At 44.4% G+C, this 22896-nt stretch overlaps 2 protein-coding genes across 2 annotated transcripts in view; both read right to left on the bottom strand.

The window, feature by feature from the left end:
• Positions 1 to 7166, bottom strand: part of LOC141180611 (olfactory receptor 2A14-like) — a 29557-nt gene extending 22391 nt beyond the window's left edge. The window contains exons 1-2 of the mRNA XM_073660695.1: positions 6987 to 7166; positions 6822 to 6885 (exon numbers count right to left, since the gene is read on the bottom strand). Of these exons, the coding sequence (XP_073516796.1) occupies positions 6822 to 6885; positions 6987 to 7166 (244 nt within the window). The remainder of the gene's footprint in view (positions 1 to 6821; positions 6886 to 6986) is intronic.
• A 12272-nt stretch (positions 7167 to 19438) lies between these two features.
• LOC141180610 (putative olfactory receptor 1F12P) lies at positions 19439 to 20371 on the bottom strand. The gene has a single exon (XM_073660694.1). It carries the CDS (start codon positions 20369 to 20371, stop codon positions 19439 to 19441), a length of 933 nt encoding a protein of 310 aa, XP_073516795.1.
• Positions 20372 to 22896: the final 2525 nt, after the last annotated feature.

Below are 22896 nucleotides of genomic sequence, written 5' to 3'. Positions count from 1 at the left end.
CGTTGGCCCAGGCTATACGTCAGAACGTATTGCACCAGGGCTTGTCGGTGCTGCCACAGTCGCTGCAACATGTGCAGAGTTGAATTCCACCAGGTAGGCACATCGCATTTTAGCCGGTGAAGTGGCAGGCCCAACGACTTCTGTAGAGATGTAAGTCGCTGAGCTGCGGGATGCGAACGGCGGAAGTGAGCACACAGCGACCGTGCCCTCTGCAGAAGGCCATCTAGTCTGGGATAGTGGGCTAAAAATTGCTGGACAACCAGGTTCAACACGTGAGCCATACAAGGCACGTGTGTGACATTGCCCCGGCGAAGGGCCGCACCCAGGTTTGTAGCATTGTCGCACACGGCCTTCCCTGGTTTCAGGTCCAGTGGAGACAACCATTCATGAAATTGGTTCTCCAGAGCTGACCACAACTCCTCAGCTGTGTGACTCACATTTCCCAGACATTTCAATGTAAAAACCGCCTGATGACGTTGAGCCCTACTGCCAGCATAGTAAGGAGGTGTGCAGGATCCCTTCTGCGCAGTTAGAAAGCTTGTGGCATGACCAGACAGGCTTTGGGTGCAGGTGGAAGACCGAGAGGAGGTTGAGGAGGCAGAAGCAGTGGAGGAACTTTGACATAAAGAGGATTGACGCACAACTCGTGGGGACGGCAAGACTTGGACAGCAGCCCCTTGTCCTGCTGTCACCATAGTTACCCAGTGCCCAGTCAGCGACATGTAACGCCCCTGTCCATGCCTACTCATCCAAGTGTCTGTGGTGAAATGCACCCTGTCACACACAGAGTTTCTCAAAGAAGCGGTGATGTTGTGTGCGACATGCTGGTGGAGCGCAGGCACACCTTTCTTTGAGAAGTAGTGCCAACTGGGCATCTGGTACTGGGGCACTGCGACGGACATAAGGTCTCGAAAATCCTCTGTGTCCACCAGGCGGAAAGGCAGCATTTCTGTAGCCAAGAGCTTGCAGATGGTGAAATTCAACCTCTTAGCTTTCTCATGGCTAGGAGGAAATGGTCTTTTACTTGTCCACATCTGAGGGACCGAGGGCTGGCTATTGTGCTTAGACGGGGTTGATAAGGGTGTCCCTGGCAAACTGCCGGTCTGTGAGGAAGATGCAGGCGGACATGTTAGGTTGCCTTGATCCAAAGGTGGTGCTATCGATGTCGGACAGCGCTCAACACCAGCTGGTGTTACCACCTCCAAAGAAAATGATGACCTGCCAATCACGCTGGCTGTTGCGGGTAAAGAGGTGGCAGGTCTGCGCCCCAAAACAGGTGTGACTGCTGTCCCCCCAGTCACAGAGGATGAAGAGGCCGCGGATGCACAAGATATGGCAGACGGTGGTTGGCCCAGCCGGCTAGGCCGCATTGTAGCACACTGAGCTTCCCACTGCAACTTATGCTTCATGTCCATGTGCCGGTTCATGCATGAAGTACTCAAACTATGTATTTTTTGGCCTCTACTTAGCTTTTGCTGACAAATGTTACAGATAACACGAGTTGGGTCATCTTTATCGATCTGAAAAAATGCCCAGGCTATGCAAGGCTTAGCACCCATGCGACCTGAAGAGCCTCCACGACTTGTGGTGAGAGGCAGAGTTGTGTTTGAGGATGCAGTTGTTGACGTGCTTCCAGTACTACGTCTCTGTCCAGGAAGGCGCAACCTGACCTCGTCGTCACTAGCATCTTCCTCCACCTCCTCTGCTGACCTCATCTCTTGGCTGACTGTGGGTTGACAGTAAGTGGGATCTCCGACCTCATCATCATCACCCTGTGCGTTATCACACCCGTCGTCCTCAGAGCCAACCTGTTCCTGCCCTGACAAAAAACTAAAGTTGTCGCTCCAATCAGGTATTTGAGTCTTATCATCGTCTTCCTCATTGTCTCCACCAACAGGAGTTACAGTTTGGGAATGAGGGTCTACATTATGGTCAGAACCTTCTGCGTCTGGTCCTGGATCCGACTCATAAAGATTCTGGGCATCAGTGCAGATCATTTCCTCGTCTGGATTCACAGAAGCGCTGGAGTCGACCTCTGATTCCCAGGCTATAGTATGAGTAAACAGCTCTGCAGACTCAACCATCTGTTCTACCTCATACTCAGACGGGCAGCTGGTGATTTGGGAGCTGTGAGGAAGCAAGTGCGATTTGTGTGACACCTTTGAGGACTGGAGTATTTGTGATGTTGAAGTTGATGTGGAGGAGAGCCCACTTAAAGGAGCACTTGATATCCGTTGAAGCACCTGCTGTTTTTGTGCCTCATCTGGAATTTGTAGCGATTGGCGTGGCCGTAAGAAAGGGATCTTATCACATTGTCCGCTAAAAGAAGTAGACATTTTAGTTTGGCTGGAAGATGGTCTTTCTTCTGCACCTACCCCACGGACACAACCTTTTTTCCCCTTCCCAACACGCCTATTCCCCTTTCCACCAGCAGCAGGCCTTTTTCCACTCATTTTGGTGGTTAACTAATTCACAACTCTGGAGTTGTTTGCACAAAAAAACAATGGATGGTAACCGAGCAGAGCTGAGTGGCCAAACTGTGGTATTAGGCCAAAACTATTGGCTGGGTTAGATGCAGAAAAAAATTATTTTTAATTTGCAACCTGATGGAGGTCAGTATAGATGGACTAATAGACCAGTCCCACACACCGCTAGAAGCCCAAATATTTTTTCAGAGCTAGATGCAGAAAATTTTTTTATTCAATTTGCAACCTGATGGAGGTCAGTATAGATGGACTAATAGACCAAGTCCCACACACTGCTAGAAGCCCAAATATTTTTTCAGAGCTAGATGCAGAAAAAAATTATTTTTAATTTGCAACCTGATGGAGGTCAGTATAGATGGACTAATAGACCAAGTCCCACACACTGCTAGAAGCCCAAATATTTTTTCAGAGCTAGATGCAGAAAAAAAATATTTTTAATTTGCAACCTGATGGAGGTCAGTATAGATGGACTAATAGACCAAGTCCCACACACCGCTAGAAGCCCAAATATTTTTTCAGAGCTAGATGCAGAAAAAAATTATATTCAATTTGCAACCTGCTGGAGGTCAGTATAGAAGGACTAATAGAACAAGTCCCACACACTGCTAGAAGCCCAAATATTTTTTCAGAGCTAAATGAAGAAAAAAATTATTTTTAATTTGCAACCTGATGGAGGTCAGTATAGATGGACTAATAGACCAAGTCCCACACACTGCTAGAAGCCCAAATATTTTTTCAGAGATAAATGAAGAAAAAAATTATTTTTAATTTGCAACCTGATGGAGGTCAGTATAGATGGACTAATAGACCAAGTCCCACACACTGCTAGAAGCCCAAATATTTTTTCAGAGCTAGATGCAGAAAAAAATTATTTTTAATTTGCAACCTGATGGAGGTCAGTATAGATGGACTAATAGACCAAGTCCCGCACACCGCTAGAAGCCCAAATATTTTTTCAGAGCTAGATGCAGAAAATTTTTTTATTCAATTTGCAACCTGATGGAGGTCAGTATAGATGGACTAATAGACCAAGTCCCACACACTGCTAGAAGCCCAAATATTTTTTCAGAGCTAGATGCAGAAAAAAATTATTTTTAATTTGCAACCTGATGGAGGTCAGTATAGATGGACTAATAGACCAAGTCCCACACACTGCTAGAAGCCCAATATTTTTTCAGAGCTAGATGCAGAAAAAAATTATTTTTAATTTGCAACCTGATGGAGGTCAGTATAGATGGACTAATAGAACAAGTCCCACACGCTGCTAGAAGCCCAAATATTTTTTCAGAGATAAATGAAGAAAAAAATTATTTTTAATTTGCAACCTGATGGAGGTCAGTATAGATGGACTAATAGACCAAGTCCCACACACCGCTAGAAGCCCAAATATTTTTTCAGAGCTAGATGCAGAAAAAAATTATATTCAATTTGCAACCTGCTGGAGGTCAGTATAGAAGTACGAATAGAACAAGTCCCACACACTGCTAGAAGCCCAAATATTTTTTCAGAGCTAAATGAAGAAAAAAATTATTTTTAATTTGCAACCTGATGGAGGTCAGTATAGATCGAGTAATAGACCAAGTCCCACACACTGCTAGAAGCCCAAATATTTTTTCAGAGCTAGATGCAGAAAAAAATTATATTCAGTTTGCAACCTAATGGAGGTCAGTATAGATGGACTAATAGAATGATGCTATGCCCAAAAGATTTTACTTCACTAGGTGCAGTAAAAAAATTGGTATTCTATACACAGGTGGTATATCTTGCAACACAGATAGGCTACTCCACTGACTAACACACTCTGCAATAGGCCAAAAAGGATTAGCTTTGCTAGATTCAGCCAAATGCTGTGATAAAAACTTGCACAGCACTGGCACAGACCTGCCTGGCAAAAACTGATAGGAACTGATGTAACCTAGTCCTGAAAAGGACTCCAATTACAATTAGTCTTTACTCCCACAATCTATCTATTTAAGAGCACAGACCTGCTTGATAAAAGTCGTAGGAAATGCTGTAACCTAGTCCTTAAAAGGACTGCAATCACAACTATTCCCTACTCCCAAGCTATCTGTATATTTGTGCGAAAATTGGCTTGAAATTAACAAGGTATAGCGCACACAGCAACAGCGGTGCCGTCTAACACGCAGCTGCAGCAGTGAGAAAATGGTGGCGACGGGGAAAATGGCTTGGTCTTATAGGGCAAGGACATGTGACATACACTGCCAATCACACATGCCCTTGCTTGTGTGAAAAAAAGCACTTCGCTCCGTGTGTGCGCTGCTGATAGGCTGACAGATTGCACCTCCCCACTGCAAATGCGGGAAAGAGAAAAAAAAATGGAGATCTTCATTGTTCCTGCAGAGATCCATCCCCTGCCCCTCCCCCCGCCCCGCTGTACACTCAAACTGCGTATTAACATTAATTTTCATCATTACTGAGAAAAAATCCAGTTATGATTTTGGTGCACGAACAGTTATCGAACATAACCTCGAACAGCCGAATTTTTCTCAAATTGTTCGTGTTCGCCGACCGGCTCGAACACCGCCCAAAACAGCTTGAATTTGAGATTGGCGAACAGTTCGAGTAGAACAACGCTCATCTCTAGTATTGCGTACCCGAGGCAGTTTCAGTCTGCAGGTAGCAGAGGAAGATAGGACTCCAGGCTAAGACGTGGGGGAGATATAGGATCCGGATACACTGTTGATATTGAAGAAGATTCTCTTGGGCTAGAGATTAGAGTCACAGAGATGCTTCATTTAAAGAGAGAACAAGGGCTGAAGATTTTTCTGACGTCTCTCCAGACCCCAACACATTATAAAAAGGGAAGAGGGAAGAGGTTTAAAAATAATAAATATGGCCTCAGCACTGGAAGGAAATGTCAGACGATATGAAGAACTGAAGATCTGAAAAGCTGTGGCAGCATAAGGATAGGTTAGGCGTAGGCAAAGGACAAGCAAGTACATAATATATTATTATTATTAACTCCTTCATGGCCCTTAAGAGAAGACCGCAAAAATGGCAGCTTGCTAGATTCTTTTGCATCAAATCTCAAAATTCTTTACAGGAATCCAAAATTTTTTGACAAATTTGTAACAAATTTGATTAGTCAAAAATTTATTTGCTCATCCCTGGCAGAGACATTGGCCTTTGGAATCCCATTTTTGAGGGTTTACGGAGGGAATTATTTCCCCTTTTTTTGCACTTTCAGCAGTAAATATTTAACAATAATGACCAAAAACTGCAAATTGAATTATGATATATACTTGAGTATAAGCCGACCTGAGTATAAGCCAAGGTACCTAATTTTACCAACTAAAACTTACTAACTCGAGTATAAGCCTAGGGTGGGAAATGCAGCAGCTACTGGTAAATTTCCCCATCCTGGTACACGTTGCTCCCTCATCCTCAATCCTGGTATGCATGGCCCCCTTATCCCCAATCCTGGTATGTATGGCACTCTCATCTCCAATCCTGGTATGTATGGCACCTTCATGCAAATCCTGGTATGCATGGTCCCCTCATCCCTCAATCCTGGTGTGCATGCCCCCCTTATCCCCAATCCTGGTATGCATGGCCCTATCACTGCTCATATAAAAAAATAAACACTTATACTCACCTTCCTTCCTCACCTCTGCTCCAGCACTGTGTCCTGTTCTGCTGCAGAAGCTCATGTCAGCATCTGAGCAGCGCATGGCATCACTGCCATGCGCTCTCAGACACTGATATGTGCTGCCAGCATATTCACTCCTTTCCACGCCAGGACTATGGGTGGGGAGAAGAGTGAATATGCATTCTCTTTAGCAGCAGGCACGGTCAGCAGGAGGTGCGGCTCAGCGATCCTCTGTGCCCGATACTAAAGAGAATGAATATTCATTCTTCTCCACGCCCATAGGAGTGGAGAAGAGTGAATATTCATTTCCCTTTAGCAGCAGGCACATGTGGTAGCTAGCTGCAGCAACTGCTACTGTGTGTGCCCTGCTCCTCCGCCGCTGCAACCCCCCACCACCACTATCCACCATCGGAATTTCTACACACTCGAGTATATACACAAGCATAAGCCGAGGGGGGCTTTCTCAACACAAAAATGTGCTGAAAAACTCAGCTTATACCCACGTATATATGGTATTTTTTATCTATTTGTGTTTCCTCAAAGAATACAGTTAGGATAGTTTATTTTACCTTCAACAACTTTTGAAGAGTTTTCTTGATTTCACTGTTACGTAGGCTATATATAATTGGATTTATCATAGGTACAACTGTAGAATAGAACATGGAAAAGACTTGGTTGAGAAGACCATCTGTGGGGTGGAATGAGGACATGAAGTGTGATCCTACTGTAGAGTAGTAGATCATCATGAGGTGGGATGAGCAGGTAGAGAAGGTTTTTCTTCTTCCTTCCCTAGATTTAATGCACATAATTACATGAAAAATGTTAATGTATGATACCGAGTTGCAAAAGAAGGGGCAAAGTCCAAACAGAATACATTCTGCACAAATTACAATGTAAAGCTCATTGGATCCACCATAGGATGCATTAAATACAGTTAAAGCATCACAGAAGAACTGATGAAGAGTCACCACCCGATCATATGTCAAGTTCAACAGAGGGATGATGAAGAACGATGAGTTTATGAAGGCACAAACCCACATGATGACTATAATAAGTGTAGAGTTCCTCATGCTCACAATACGGTGGTAATGCAAGGAATGACAAATCGCATCGTATCGGTCATATCTAGTGATGAGTGAGCACTAAAATGCTCGTTACTCGAGTCGAGCAAATTGGAATACACGGGTGCTCGACCCGAGCAATGAGCCCAATGTAAGTCTATGGGAAACTCGAGCATTTTTCAGGCGGCTCACCCCGGCGGTCTGCAGAGGGCCTAAAAATTGCCCAAATCGATGGGAACAGTGCTCAAATGACATGGGAACAGCAGGGGGAAGACCCCTGGAAGCATTTATAACTCCCAGGTCACTGCTGTTAACAATGTTGTCAGAGTATTATGCCACTTTTACGGACTCACAATAATACATACAAAAACGAAACCAAAATGGATTTTCCTGGGAAATATGTTATGGAATATCCTTTCCAGGGTAATGACTTGTATAGAAGACAAAATAAATAACCAAAACCAAAAACACTTCTCCACACCTTGGGCTATGTTCATACGTTGCGTTTTTGATGCGTTTTTGCACTTTTGCATTGCTTTCAACCAAGACAAATGCATTCACCAGGAAATGTAATTTTAACATTTTACAACCTTATCTGGCCATGTGGTGTGTGACACATCATCAGACACATGCATACAGTGCTGAAAAGACATGGGAACAGCATGGGGAAGACCTCTGGAAGCATCTCTGACTTCCAGGTCACTGCCTAAAAGTGTGCCTATCATAAGTGATCCTTGGCGCATGTGAAGATGACTCCCGCCATGCACCTGTCATTGCATACTTGCAATAATCACCGTCCATGACCTTGTCCCACTGCAGCGTTCTGTTCTCCCTACCCCATTCCTTGGAATGCAAGCGCAAGTATGCAGACAGCCAGTCACCCACCCACCTACAGGCTGCAATACTAAACTGCCACATTTTTGACAGCTGCTTGCACTTGAAATGTGGCCTATTAAGCTCGTGGAGGCGGAAGCTTTTCACAACCTCAAGCCGGCGGCGGCCGGGTGTCCATACTCGGTCCCCAGCCGCCACTATATTTCCCGGTATCGTCTCCGCCTTCCACAAGCACGGGTCCCACAACATTACCCGTGCCCTCCCCAGCGCACTTACTGAGAAGGACCGCCTAACCACAAACACGTGGACAGGTGCATGTGGCCAGGGACGGTGCAGAGCCAGTCCACAACTTTTTTTGCAGACAGTTGTATTTAGCTTGGTGAAAGGACTGGCATAGAGGGAAACCCTATCTGGCCTGCATGTAATTTCTCACAGGATGTCCAGTAAAGCTGCTTGCACTTGAAATGTGGCCTTATAGGCTCGTGGAGGTGGAAGCTTTTCACAACTACATGCCTCATGCCTCGTGTCCATACTCGGTCCCCAGCTGTCACTATTTCTCCCTGTGTTGTCTCCGTCTTCTACAAGCGCGGGTCCCTGAACATTACTGCTGGTAATTTTCTGTGGGAATTTGCTTGCCTCCTACCAGCCTGGAATATTTCCAACAAACTATGGTATGTCGCCATGGTATTAGCACTGCCCCCAGTACCAGTAGCGATGTCATCCCCAATTTCCTTCTCAGGAATTTTATTTGGTAGACTGATCGGCTGCCCAAATACATTTTCTCACAAAGGAGCTAAAGATAGAGTGGCAGCAGGTGCAAGTTTCTCCAGCCTATTAGATATTAGAGGGTGAACGGCAGCACATTGGATCAGTGGTTAACACTGAAGACTTGCAGTGCTGGGATCCTGGGTTCAAATCCCAGCAAGGACAACATCTGCAAGGACTTTGTATGTTCTCCCCGTGTTTGCGTGGGTTTCCACCTCAGTAAAAAAGCAGCCATAGAGTGTCCGGGAACCTTCCCACACACTTTTCTTAGCCAGGACTGCTTCTCGGCAGGGTTGGACGGTCCCACCAGAGAGTCCTCTGGTGTTTCTTGGCTTCTACCTCAGGAGAGTTCATGATACCGCTAACTTTGCAGCTGCTATGGGGCTCTTGAGCTGGGGAGAAAGGTTAGCCCTCAGAATCAAATCCTCTGGTGGGCACAATGTTTTTCAATCTGAAACAGCTTCTTAGTGGTAGTTGTATTTCACCACAGTTGTATTTCTTTAGCTCGGTAAAAGGACTGGCATAGAGGGAAACCGTATCTACCCCGGCTGTCATTTCTCCGTCACACACGACCATGCCTGGCTGTATGTTCAGCGGTGAGAGCCACAGATAAGGCTGCTGTGTTACAGCTTTCAACAACTCTGCAGCGCTGGGCGGTTTGTCAATTAAGCATTAAGCATGTTATCTTCAGCACAGCCTGTTGCCGCTTGGCCAAGGCCATGCTGCAGTGCTGTCAGCTTGTGACTGATGTGGTCATTTCGGAGATGGAGGAGGAGGTGCATGAGCTGAACAATGTGATTACATTGTTGTTAAATTGGTGACGCTGTTTTTTATACTAAAGAAAGATCCTATTGTTTTGTTTCTTTTGCGTTTTTTTTTTAAGACAAATGCATTCACCGTGAAATGTCATTTTAACATTTTACAATCTTAGCTGGCAAAGTGGTGTGTGACACATCATCAGACACATCCTGTTTTATTTATGATGGAGGGACTCTGAAAGTCATAAAGCCTATTTTTATAGGGATATCAGATGGCCCTTACTATTCTTAAAAGGCCAGCAGTCGGCCCTAGCTATTGTTAGAGAGCCATCAACCGACTATGCTTTGTTGTTCTCATTATTAACAAGTGGGTCTCCTATATTGTTATTGCGTATCCAGTGACTGCAAGGGCTGCCAAAAATTTGGACGCAACCCAATACCCCTTTGAAGAGACATAAAGGAGGGTCTCAGTAAAAAAAATGTTCCCATTATAAAGGAGCGGGTCTCCTATAGTGGTAATGCCCATGCTGTGACTGCAAGGGCTGGCAAAATTTGGGAAAAACCTCATAAAAAATTTAAAGACACAGGGAGCAGGGCCACAGTAACAAGGTATGACATGTTCCCATTAGAAAGGAGAGGTTCTGCTATACAGTTATAGGGTATGCAGTGAGTCCAAGAGCTGACTAATTTTAGGAAAAACCCCACTAAGAATTTAAAGGCACATAGAGCAGGGCCACAGTAACAACAAATTCCCATTAGAAAGGAGAGAGTCTCCCATAGTGTTGGCCTATGCAGTGAATGCAAGGGCTGCCAAAAATTTGGAGGCACTTCAATGCCCCTTGGAAGAGACTTGGAGAAGGGCCTCATGAAAAAAAGTTCCCATTAGAAAGGAACGGGCCTCCTATACTTGTAATGCACATGCACTAATTGTATGGGCTGACAAGCATTTACCCCTGGGGGTATACATGAAAATTTTTTTTACTGCCATTATAAGCACCCTTTAAAAAAATTAGGTGGGTGTTGCATTGATATGGTGGTGGAGGATGAGGAGAAGGAGGAGGACAAGAGCAAATAGCCATAATCATAAAGCGTATACCCATTTGTGGGTGTGAAAAGGTGCATGGGAATACACTTCTCAAGAAAAGACACTGGATTGGAGTTTATGTTACGCTGCTATCATTCTTTGGTGTTGAGAAGTCTGGCCCAATCCAGCCCTTGTTCATTTTTATAAGAGTCAGCCTGTCAGCATTTTCAGTTGACAGGTGGATGCGCTTATCAGTTATAATTCCACCAGCGGCACTAAAACCCGCTCTGATAAAACACTGGCAGCAGGGCAGGCCAGGACTTCCAAGGCATAGAGAGCCAGTTCATTCCACGTATCCATCTTGGATACCCAATAATTATAAGGCACAGCGGAATCACGGCAGACGTTGTTATGGTCAGCAAGGTACTCCCTCAGCATCTTCCCAAACTTTGCACTTCTTGTGAGAGTACTCCGCGCCTCAGGGCCTGTCCGATGGGAGGGTCTGAGAAAACTCTCCCAGAACTTTGACAGTGTTCCCCTGCCTCTGCTGGATTGAAGTTGTGTTTCTCTCGCCTGTACTCCTTGGTTGTCCAATGAAGTGTGCCCTCTGCCGCCAGCGTTTTCAGATGGGAATTTTTTTAATAGTTCCGCAACAAAGGCCTTCTGGTACAGCCCCATTTTTGTAGACCTGTCCGCCTCAGGAATAAGAGATATAAAGTTCTCCTTGTAGCGTGGGTCTTGATGTGTCACCAACCAGTAATGGCTGTCACCCAAAATTTTGAGAACGTGAAGGTCATGGGAAAGGCAGCGTAACATAAACTCAGCCATGCGTGCCAGACTACTAACAGGCAAGACTTCCGTGTCCTCACCAAGAGGATGACTGACCATGCTCTCCTCCTCCTCTCTGTCCTCTGGCCATCCACACTAAACAGACGGTATGACAGCTGTGCAGGTAGTGCCATCTATAGTGCATGAAACTAGCTCCTGTCATTCCTCCTCCTCATCTTCCTCATTGTCACCCAATCCACATTGGGATGAGATGAGGTTTGGCTGTGTGTAATCACCCTGTATGGTTCCTTGCTCTATCTCATTGTGCTCCGCCTGCAATGCATCCTCTTTGATTGTGAGCACAGAGCATTTCAGAAGACAGAGAAGCGGGATGGTGATGCTAATTATGGCGTCATCGCCGCTCACCATCTTGGTGGAGTCCTCAAAGTTTTGGAGGATGGTACATATGTCTGACATATATGTCCACTCCTGAGGTTTTATGTGTGGAGTCTGAACTGAATGCCGATGGCCTTGTTGATGCTGGTACTCAACAACTGCCCTCTTCTGCTCACAAATCCTTCCCAACATCTGCAGTGTAGAGTTTCAACGCGTGGGAACATCACACACCAGTCTATGAGCCGGAAGCTGCAAACGCTGCTGAAACACTGCAAGGGCGGCGGAAGCTGTAGCTGACTTTCTAAAATGGGCACACAGGCGGCGTACTTTAACAAGCAGATCCGGCAGCTCCGGGTAGGATTTGAGAAACCGCTGAACCACGAGGTTAAGCACATGAGCCAGGCATGGTACGTGTGTGAGCTCGCCTCGCCTCAGAGCCGCCACCAGGTTTCGGCCATTGTCACACACGACCATGCCTGGCTGTAGGTTCAGCGGTGTGAGCCACAGATCTGCCTGCTCTTTCAGAGCTGTCCACAACTCTTCAGCATTGTGTGGTTTTTCACCTAAGCATATTAGCTCCAGCACAGCCTGTTGCCTCTTGGCCGAGGCAGTGCTATATTGCTTCCAGCTTGTGACTGATGTGGTTATTTAGGAGATGGAGGTTGAAGAGGAGGAGGAGGCTGAGGAGGATGAGGTGCAGGAGCTGTAGACCGTGGGGGCAACCCTGATTGACCTAGGGCCCGCAATCCTTGGCGTCGGGAGGACGTGTTCCGTCCCAAGGTCCGACTGGGTCCGGGCTTCCACTATGCTAACCCAGTGTGCCGTCAGAGAGATGTACCATCCCTGCCCATAAGCACTTGTCCACGTGTCCGTGGTTAGGTGGACTTTACCGGTAACTGCGTTGTCGAGAGCACGGCTAATATTTTGGGACACGTGCTTGTGTAATGCCGGCATGGCACACCGGGTGAAATAGTGGCGGCTGGGGACCAAGTACCGAGGGACGGCCATTGCCATCAGGTTGTGAAATGCTTCCATCTCCATGAACCTAAAAGGCAGCATTTCGAGCACAAGCAGTCGTGAAATGTGAGAATTTAGTAGTGTGGCCTGTTGAGCATTGGCTGCATATTTGTGCTTGCGTTCCAAGGACTGGGGTATGGACAACTGAACGCTGTGCTGGGACAAGGACATGGACGTACTTCCTGATGCTGCTACTTGAGATTGTACAATGACAGGTGCAGGGCAGGAGGCATCTTCACATGCATCATGGACAGAAGCGGAAGAAGCAATGGTGCCACCCGCAGACACTGTTCCTGGACCCTGGGGTTCGCCCCACAAAGTCGGGTGCTTTGCTGCCATGTGCCTGATCATGCTGGTGGTGGTCAGGCTGGTCGTTTTGCCACCCCTGCTGATGATGGCCTGGCTGGTGGTGCAAATGGCCTTTTTGGGGTTATCGGCAGAGTCTTTAAAAAACAACCAGACTCGGGAAGACCTAACAGTTGTACTGGCAACTTCCTTCATGTTGGTGTTACGGGAAACGGTTGCCTGCCTTCTGTCTGCGGCCACCACACTGCTTCTTCCTGCCTGTTGGGGTGCTCTTCCTCCCTCCCCCTGTGTGCTGCTGTCCTCGCTCTGCATGTCTTCCTGCCAGGTTGGGTCAGTTACTATATCGTCCACCACCTCGTCTTCCACTTCCACACCCTGGTCCTCCTCCTGACTTTCTGGCAATTGTGTCTCATCATCGTCCACCTCTTGTGACACTTTCCCACTGTCACCTTCGTGTGACCGTGGCTGCTCAAATATTTGGGCATCGCTACACGCGATCTCCTCTTGCCCCGCTTCAAGTGGACCGGGCGAGAGGCCCGAATCTATAAATGGAAAAGTGAACAGCTCTTCAGAATGTCCAAGTGTGGGATCAGTTGTCTCTGGGTACTCAGCATGGTGGGAGGAAGGAGGATCAGGGTGAGGAATGTGCGGTCCAGACTCACGGCTACTGAAACTTGACCGTGTGGAAGACAGGGTGGTGGTGGTGGCTAAGTGACTGGAAGCATTATCCACTATCCAACCAACAACCTTTTGACACTGCTCTAGGTTCAATAGTGGTGTGCTGCGGTCCCCTAGAAATTGGGAGAGGAAGGTCAGGCGAGAAGTTGTGGGTGTTTGTTGTGGCACAATTTCGGCTTGCCCACGGCCTTGTCCTCGGTGTCTACATGCACCATTACCATCATGTCCAGTTCCCCATCCCTTGCCATGTGCCTTGCCCATTTTAAATGGACGACAGTATCTTCCACGCTCACTACAAATGACTGAGTTTGGAGCGAACTTATATTTGAGCCGTTTGACGGAGAAAACAGAGTTTTAAATACCTGGCCTGTACTTAAGTAGTTTGAACAGCAAACTGCTGTGAATTGCTTCACTGACAAACTGAAATTTTTTTTTAATGGAGGCCAGAAATGGCAGTATTTTCTGATAATGTATATGTGATCCGTCTTACGCAGAAACACAGTTTTAAATACCTGGCCTGTAGGTAACTATTTTGAACAGCAATCTGGTGTCAATTGCTTCACTGACACACTGAAAATTTTTTTTAATGGAGGCCAGAAATGGCAGTATTTTCTGAAAACATATATGTAATCCGTGTGACGGAGAAAACACAGTTTTAAATACCTGGCCTGCAGGTAACTGTTTTAAACAGCAAACCAGTGTCAAAAACTTTGCTGACACACTGAAATTTTTTTTTAATGCAGGACAGAAATGACAGTATTTTCTGAAAACATATATGTGATCCGTGGGACGGAGAAAACACAGTTTTAAATAGCTGGATTTTTAGCACTGTAATATGGAAAGGACCTGGCTGTATTCTGCAGTGCCAACAAGCAAATGGCGCAGAAAAACCATGGTCTCTGGATTGCTTTTTAAGCAAATTATGAGGATTAAGATGCAAAAAAATTATTCCTGGCCCCTGAGACCTGGGCCTATAGTAGAAATATAACAGCAGCAGAAGGCAGAAATGGAATGGAGCCTCTTGTGCTATATGCACTGCAGTCTGCTATATACCCTGCCTGCCTGCCTATATACACTGCTTGCCTGATATCCCTGCAGATGGATTAGTTAGTCCTCAAAAGGACTGTTTGTTAAGAACGATATGTGTAATGTACGGTTTTTCTCCCTACACTACCTAATACACGATTAAATCTCTCCCTGACACAGCAGCAGCTCTCCCTACACTATCTGATTCCAGAGTGACTGTGATGAGCATGGTGGTGCCAGGTCTTATATAGACCGGATGACGCTGTGCGGCCAGCCAATCACTGTAATGCCCACAACCAACATGGCTACAGCATTACAGTGCATGGCAGGCAATCCCTGCATGTTCATTGGCTCTCTAAAGAGCACCAAACATGCAGGGAGGGGACCCGAGTTCCGCCCGAGCAACCCGGAAATACGCTGAGCTTGTCGAGCATCATGAGGCTCGGGCGAGTACCGAGTAGTGGCGAGCATGTTCGCTCATCACTAGTCATATCCCATTACGAAGAAAAGTACAATATGAAACTAATAAATAATTATGCTTTTATGTTTTCTCCTTCCTCCAATTATTGGCAAGAGTTGAGCATTTAGTGATAATTTCTGCGTTGACACTATGTTCTATAAAATTTTACAACAAATATAAAAGAAATGCAAAATAAGATACATTATCATCATATAAGAAACCTAAAAATAATAATTATATATAAATTTACTGGTGAAATATAAAACAACATGCTCTTCATGGTGTTGAATCTTTAAGCTACTACTTATATCGTCAATTATTGAGAAAGATATTTGGAAAAAAGAAATTAATTAATTATGTCTCAGGAAATGTCCCGGAGGTCCTTATTAATACACTGTCTATTCAGTAAACAATCTCTCTTAATTTTCTTATAAATTAACTTTGCAATTTACTTGTTAAAATCTCTTGTTCTCAAGAACAGTGTGAATTTTAATTTTATTGTTTACTGCTTGGTATCGAGGTTACAGCCGACCCTGCAGTCTATCAGTAATGGCCGAACATGAGCAGTACTTACTACAGAGCTTATAAGGGCTGCTCTGAAGCTGGACGGATTCCTGGAGCATACTATTAGCATCCAGTACCCGCCAGCTTTAGTGCCATTGTTCTCTGGTGCTACAAAGGTAAAAAGGGCAAATCTGCTTCTGTTTGCAGCATTGGAGAGAGCACAGTTCTGGTCAGCGCTGCAACCATGCCTCTGGTCCAAGCTGTCAATCAAGCAGGGGCTTATCACCCCAAGTAAGTATGAAGCCAGATTTATGGGGAGTGGTTTACTCCTGAAGACTGGTGTTGAGACAGACACTTTATGGTCCCTCATGCAAAACTTTTTATAATAAAACTATGGGTGTACTATGCATGATATCAAAACCTTTCATTACAATAATATACAGTCCTAACTATAGATGAGACAATTTATTCAAGTGGAATTCTCCTCAAATTTTACAAAAATCTGTATTCTCCATAAAACTGATTTTTGTTTTACAATTTGCTCCACATGAATTTAACAAACTTGTAGCCAGCTGTGACTTAAACTTCCTGGCAGCTCTCTCGGTGTGCTCTATACTACATTACTTAAGAGCTGTATCTGTCTCACCATTCCCTAACTCCCATCTTAGTGCCCACCTACTCCACCAACAAAGCACCTTCCTGAGACTCCTATACAGTCTCTAGATGGATAAATTGTTGTAAACACAGTCTATCCTTCTTAACATTCCTCACAATTCACTGAGCATCCTGAGATTAGTATCCTGACACTCTCCTGCAGTCATTAATGTTACAGGCGCTAAAAGTGCAGTGTTTTGTAGGGTTAGAATGAGTCATATAATGTATTAATGTAGTATAATATAATCTAGCATTTTGCCCAGCATCATCATGATAAGATTACTTGCTTTGTGTATGATTTCCCTGCTCTCTTTCCCTCCTTGTGCACATCCACAGTCACTGTAAACTTACTGACCATCAAAGACCACACCCAAAAGACATCACCATTTAGCGCTACTGATAAAGTCATATTTTTATTTAATTTGAGAAGAAAAAGTTTTATTTGTGGCATTTGTAAATGTTCTTGAAAATTTTAAAATCTGCACAATTAATTGCATAACAGATGTAACTGGACCTCTTTTTTGCATAATTATCTGATCAGAAAAGATGTTCCATCTTGTCCTGTTGGAGTTTATCCACAATCCAATTTGAACCAGTATAACTTCATGAAAAAAAGATTAAAAAGAATAAGAAAATGGGGAACTCACATTGATAGTGACACAATACAACCGTGATCTTCATCAATAATGATGATTAGCATAAGATGTTAATCAATATTATTGTTCAGACCATCAAAATCCAAAGCTATCCCAAAATAACATGAAATAACACTGAACGCGTGTCAGGGATGTGGAACATACCTGGCGGCGTCTTTGCATAGTGGTCCATCTCCCACTGTGCAAGAGCGCGCACTTGATCTCCAATCCAGAATGTCTCTCTGGCTTCCCTCCATGCTGTCTGTTTGCTTCTCTTTCTGCTGCTTATGGGCGGCACCCGATCACTTCCTGCTTTTTGTACCTGCTGCAGGCACACCCCTTGTGCGTCCTCAGCCTATTGCTGTCTGTCACCTGGTATTTAACCCAGCTGCTCCAATGAATCCCTGCCTGAGCATTGTGTTTCATTCAGTGTGCTCTTTCACTCTGAATGTGTCAGGTCCCCTTCTGTGTTTGCCTGTCTGCCTTTCCTGGAGGCTGTATTTCCAGGCCTGACTGAACACGCTCCTTGCCTGTTCGTTTCGCCTTCTAGGGGCGGCATACCTAGACCCGCTCCTGTATCTTGTCTGTCCTGTCTGAACACGCTCCTGGCCTGTTCCTCCCGCCTTCTAGGGGCTGCATACCTAGACACGCTCCTGTATCTTGCTACAGTGTCTGTTCTTGTCTGTATACTCTTCTAGCCTGTTTTCTGTGTTTCTCTATGTCCGTACCTTTCCTTTTTCTGCAGAGTCTGAATTCGTACCTAACTCCTGCTTGTTGTCACTGTACTCCCATTTGTGAGTTTGTGGTCCACTCGCTACTTCACTGCAAGAACCCTGTGGGTATCTGGTTCTGCCTTTCCCTTCCTGTCTGTTCCGTGTGAACAGAGCCCTGTCCCCCCTGCTCTGCCTTGCTCACCGCCCCGGCGGTTCTAGCCTGCTCTGCCTTGCTCACCGCTCCGGCGGTTCTAGCCTGCTCTGCCTTGCTCACCACTCCGGCGGTTCTAGCCTGCTCTGCCTTGCTCACTGCTCCGGCAGTTCTAGCCTGCTCTGACCCTTTGCTCACTGCTCCGGCAGTCTTGCTCCGCTCTTACCCTTTGCTCACTGCTGCGGCAGTCTCGCTCCGCACTGACCCTTTGCTCACTGCTCCGGTAGTCTCGCTCCGCTCTTACCCTTTGCTCACTGCTCCGGCAGTCTCGTCCTGCTCTACTCTTGCTCACCGCTCCAGGCGGCCTCGTCCTGCTCTACTCTTGCTCACTGCTCCAGGCGGCCTCGTCCTGCTCTACTCTTGCTCACCGCTCCAGGCGGCCTCGTCCTGCTCTACTCTTGCTCACCGCTCTAGGCGGTCTCGTCTTGCCCTGCTCTCGCTCACCACTCTGGGCGGCCTTACTCTGCTGTGTTTGTCCGCCACATCTGTGGTTCTGTTCCTGAGTCCTAGTGTGTACTGGGTCCTATCCCGCCTGTGTTCCTACCTGCTAGTGCCTCCCTGTCTGCACTCTAGCCGTGCTTGCCTGTACCCCCCTGCCTGCATACCCGCCTGCCTGCATACCAGTCGTGCCTGCCTATACCCACCAGTCTGTGTGCCAGCCTAACCTGTCTGTTCCTGTATTCCCCTGTGTGGGTCAACAGCTGTGTCCGGTGTCTGTCCTGGAGTAGCACCTGGTCCCTCTGTTCGGTTCCTCCTTGGTGCACTGGCGTCGTATGCCGTCGTGCGACCCTGGTCGGATCGGGTGAATACCTAGTTACGCCCCTCCAGGCTTTCACTCTCCGGCACGGTCAGGTGGAATCACACGCACACGCAGCTCAGCCCGGGCTTGTGCATTACAGGATGTTCTTCTAGGCTGGACATCCACATTGGTTTGCCTCTTTTTATTATCATAACAATTATTGAGTAGGTGCGTAGTGTGGAGTTCACCTCTCTTTTAACATCTCCTTTTTTAATTTATATGTGTATGAAGTGTATTATTTAATAAAATATTTTTTTATTGATTTGGGCTATCATACTTGTTGTGTAGGATTTAGACTTATTTAGGAGAGCCATTCATTGCAAGGTACATTTATAGGTTTCAACTTATCAATAGTATTGTTCAGACCATCAAAAATCAAAGTTATTCCAACATTCATGTTATTTTTCTGTGTTGATATCAAGAGTTGCTTGATAATAATACCTAGAGATGAGTCAATTGATTTGCAGGACCTTAATCCAGTGGCAGCAACAATAGCCGGACTATCGAGACATCAAGTGTGCTTCAGCATCATGGTGATGTCACCAGATTGGTTTATCAGAAGAGCAGCCAGGATTTAGGTAGGAGGAGGTTCACAGAGCTCCCAGCTTGTGGCCACCGACTATGGACATGGCCATTGGACCAGAATCCTGTGAATTGATTCACTTATCTCTAATAATAACAACAATCAATAGCATAAGTAATTATTTTCCTAGGAGAATGTAGTCAAGATAGTTTACTTTATTTTCAGCAACCCATGTAGAGACTTTTTGATTTCATTGTTACGCAGACTATAAACTAATGGATTTATCATGGGTACAATTGTACAATAGAACATGGACAGGGCTTGGTTGAGGAGAGCCTCTGTTGGGTGGAATGAGGACATCACATGTGAAGTTCCCATAGAATAGTAGACTGTCATGACAATGAGGTGGTACAAGCAGGTGGAGAAGGTTTTTCTTCTTCCTTCTTTGGATTTAATGCGTACAATTACACAAAAAATTTTAATGTACGATACCAAATTGCAAAAGAAAGGACAGAGTCCAAAAATAATGCAGTTTGTGCAGATTACAATGTAAAACACATTGGAGCCACCGTAGGATGCATTAAATACAGCTATAGCATAACAGCTGAACTGATGAAGAGTCACCACCCGATCATATGTAAAGTTCAAAAGCGGAATGATGAAGAACAATGAATTTATGAAGGCATAAACCCACATGATGACTATAATAAGTGTAGAGTTCCTCATGCTTTGGATTCGGTGGTAATACAAGGGATGACAAATTGCAACGTATCGGTCATATCCCATAACGAAGAAAAATATCACCTCAGCACTGGCTGCCATAAAGAAAAAGTATATCTGGCTGAAGTACTGGGTCAATGACATAACGTTGTTCTCTGATAATAATTTATGTAGGAGCTTAGGGATGATGACTGCAGTGAAGCAGATGTCTATCACAGATAAGTTGCAGAAGAATAGATACATGGGGGTGTGTAGACGGACATCCAGACATATCACTGTGGTAACAACTAAGTTCAAAATGATTCCCATCAAGTAAATGTACAAGAAAATGATGACAATCAGCAGCTTCTGATTAGTATTTGTGGAGAAAGGAAGAATGTGGAATTCTATAATTGTGCGATTGTCCTTGAGATTTGACAACATATTGAAAGACAGACAAAATTTCCTGTGTAAGGGTAAACTATTGAAACTTCCGACAACGTGCTTGAAACACAACTCATCAACCAGACGATATGTTCTTCCACATCTGTGTAGCCCAGGGAACAATGTCCGTAATATCACCGAAAGTCTGTTCTTGATATCAACTAGGAAGAGATAATTTATGTGACAAAAACAAAATTGTATGTCTTTGTCTTGTGGACAGGAACATCTGTAAGTTGGCTTCCCTTATTCTTAAGATATCTAGGGATATCACATTCAGAAACAACCTACAACCTAAGAGTAATTAAATTTTCATTTTTTTTTAAATAATTTTGCTCAGCATGGAAAGTTATGAAACTTTGTAAATCACTTTACTTGGGGATTTGTATTTATGCCTGAAAAAAATAAATAAAATGAATGCATGTAAGAATCTTAAAAACCCAGGCTTCTCCCAAATCCATTTGCCTGCCTTTAGCTGCTTTGATATCAGAACATAATCACTTGGAGTACAGATGATTGCAGTGAAAGGGTCAGACTACGGAGAGGAGGAGACAGATGCTGAGCTGACACTTTCACTGCCATCATTGTACTCCAAGGGATTATGTTCTGATATAAATCCAATATAATAGAAGGGAGAAAAGGAAAGGTTTGGAAGCCACTTTCATTTAATCATTTAATTTTTAGTGGAATGAAGACAAATTCTATAATAAAATGTTATGAAAAGTTTCATAAATTTCCATTAATGAGAAAAAAAAATAAAGGTTTGCTACTCTTTAAAACATATTATAGTACTCAAATTATTTTCTATGTTGTTAAAGAGGCAAATAGCTAGCCAAATCCGCTGGACTTCAGAAATCAAGATTCCAGAACCTATTGGTCCAGAGAAAGCCCAACCACTTAACCAATGTCCTCTCAATAAGAAATGCTGGAGCCCCTGTAGGCAAAGCCTTATCTAGTTACTAATCCCTCTAAATATATCTCATGGGAAACATATTTCCAAAACAGTATCATGAATGGATAGACTAGATAGTCCTCAATAAACGGAACAATATTCAGCTCTTAAATGATTAGTTTCTCTCTCCCTTTTGTTACCTGATATGGGCATCAGTTACGTATTTAATCGATTATAGAGATAATTTATTTCCACTGTTTCAGGTGATTCAAATTTGCTCTATAAAATGTTAAATTGGTTGTCCACCTTTAGAGACAATTTTCTCACTTAAATACATGTATTTTGGGCTAAAAATAATTTTTCTATTGGTTTTCATTAAAATTTTTGCTAATTTTTCTGATTTTACAGGCTCTTTGTTTTCCTGCAAATTCAACTTTGATGTGTTTCTTTGCAGAGATGAGCTCAGAAAAAGAGAGATAAAAGAGTTAAAAAATCTCTAATCTTACCCTCAGATGGAGCTCACTGATGGATTTTTAGTTGACTATCTGCAGCCAGTAATAGACAGTACAACACATGTGCTATAGAAGGCAAACTGTCATGCAAGGTGTGAGAAAGACTTAGTGCAACACAAAGGGAAAGGGAGCCCAGACACTAGAGAAAAGTGGGAAGTGGAGTCCTCCTAGTCTGGTCTAGCGTCACCCTGTCTCAACTATTGTCCCTATATTGCCTCCTCAGCAATCGCCGCACGCTTGCTTCGCCCTGTCTTTCCCTGACGTATGGCTAAGGCTAGGGATAGGAGGAGATCAGCACTAGTCAATCTCCACTAAACTCTATAGACAACAAGGGTAGACAAACAGGGGGAAATTGCTTAGCTTTAGACAACTCCAAATGTGCACACAGCCTCAAGCTCCAGACGAAGCTCTGCTCTTGCTAAAGCTTAGTAGTAATGAATATCGCCGGCACCTTCCTCTCAGACACACCAGGTGTTTATAAACCCAGGCCAGGGAGCTAATTAGCCAGGTGAAGGTAGCCGCTGGGTCCTAGAGACAGCCAGCCTCTAAGAAGATGTCTGTGATGCCAAACATAGAGATCTCCTGCAACCAACTGCAGTGCGACTGTCACCTCTGACCAACCCGTGACACAAACAGTGTAATTAACAGTGTATTAATTAAACCCAATTGCAAAAATAAATATTTTTTATCCTAAAATACATACATTTATATAAAAAATATCATTTTAAAATAAATAAAAAAAATTGAAAATAAGGTACATTATGTTATAAGAAACCTAAAGGTAAAAAATACCATAAGTTTTAGCTTACCGATGAAATGATAAAATATGTGCTCACCATATTTGCCAGGATTGAATTTGTCTGCTTATATAGTTTATTATTGAAAAATATCTAGAATAATAAATGACAAAATGAATTAATCAAGTCCCTCCTGGAAACTTCCCTGAGGTTCTTATTAATCCAGAGTCTATTCTGTAAACATCATCTTTTATTTTTTACAATTTCGGTCATTATTTCTATATATCAAGAGATTTAACAATTAAATCTTATGGTCTCTATTACAATATATATATATATCCTTCCTCTTGTGTTAGGGTCGTGACCGACCCGTTTTAGGTTTTAAAT

The sequence above is a fragment of the Phyllobates terribilis genome, unplaced genomic scaffold, assembly GCF_046119375.1.
Source record: "Phyllobates terribilis strain yellow unplaced genomic scaffold, ASM4611937v1 Scaffold_33__1_contigs__length_13283291, whole genome shotgun sequence".
Taxonomy (NCBI): Eukaryota; Metazoa; Chordata; class Amphibia; order Anura; family Dendrobatidae; genus Phyllobates; species Phyllobates terribilis.
Note: the sequence above shows the minus strand (reverse complement) of the source record. Positions and strands in the feature narration are given on the sequence as shown.

Bases quoted from the DNA above. Each gene is read 5' to 3' on its own strand.
- LOC141180610 (XM_073660694.1), bottom strand. From the start codon at position 20,371: ATGTTGTCAAATCTCAAGGACAATCGCACAATTATAGAATTCCACATT.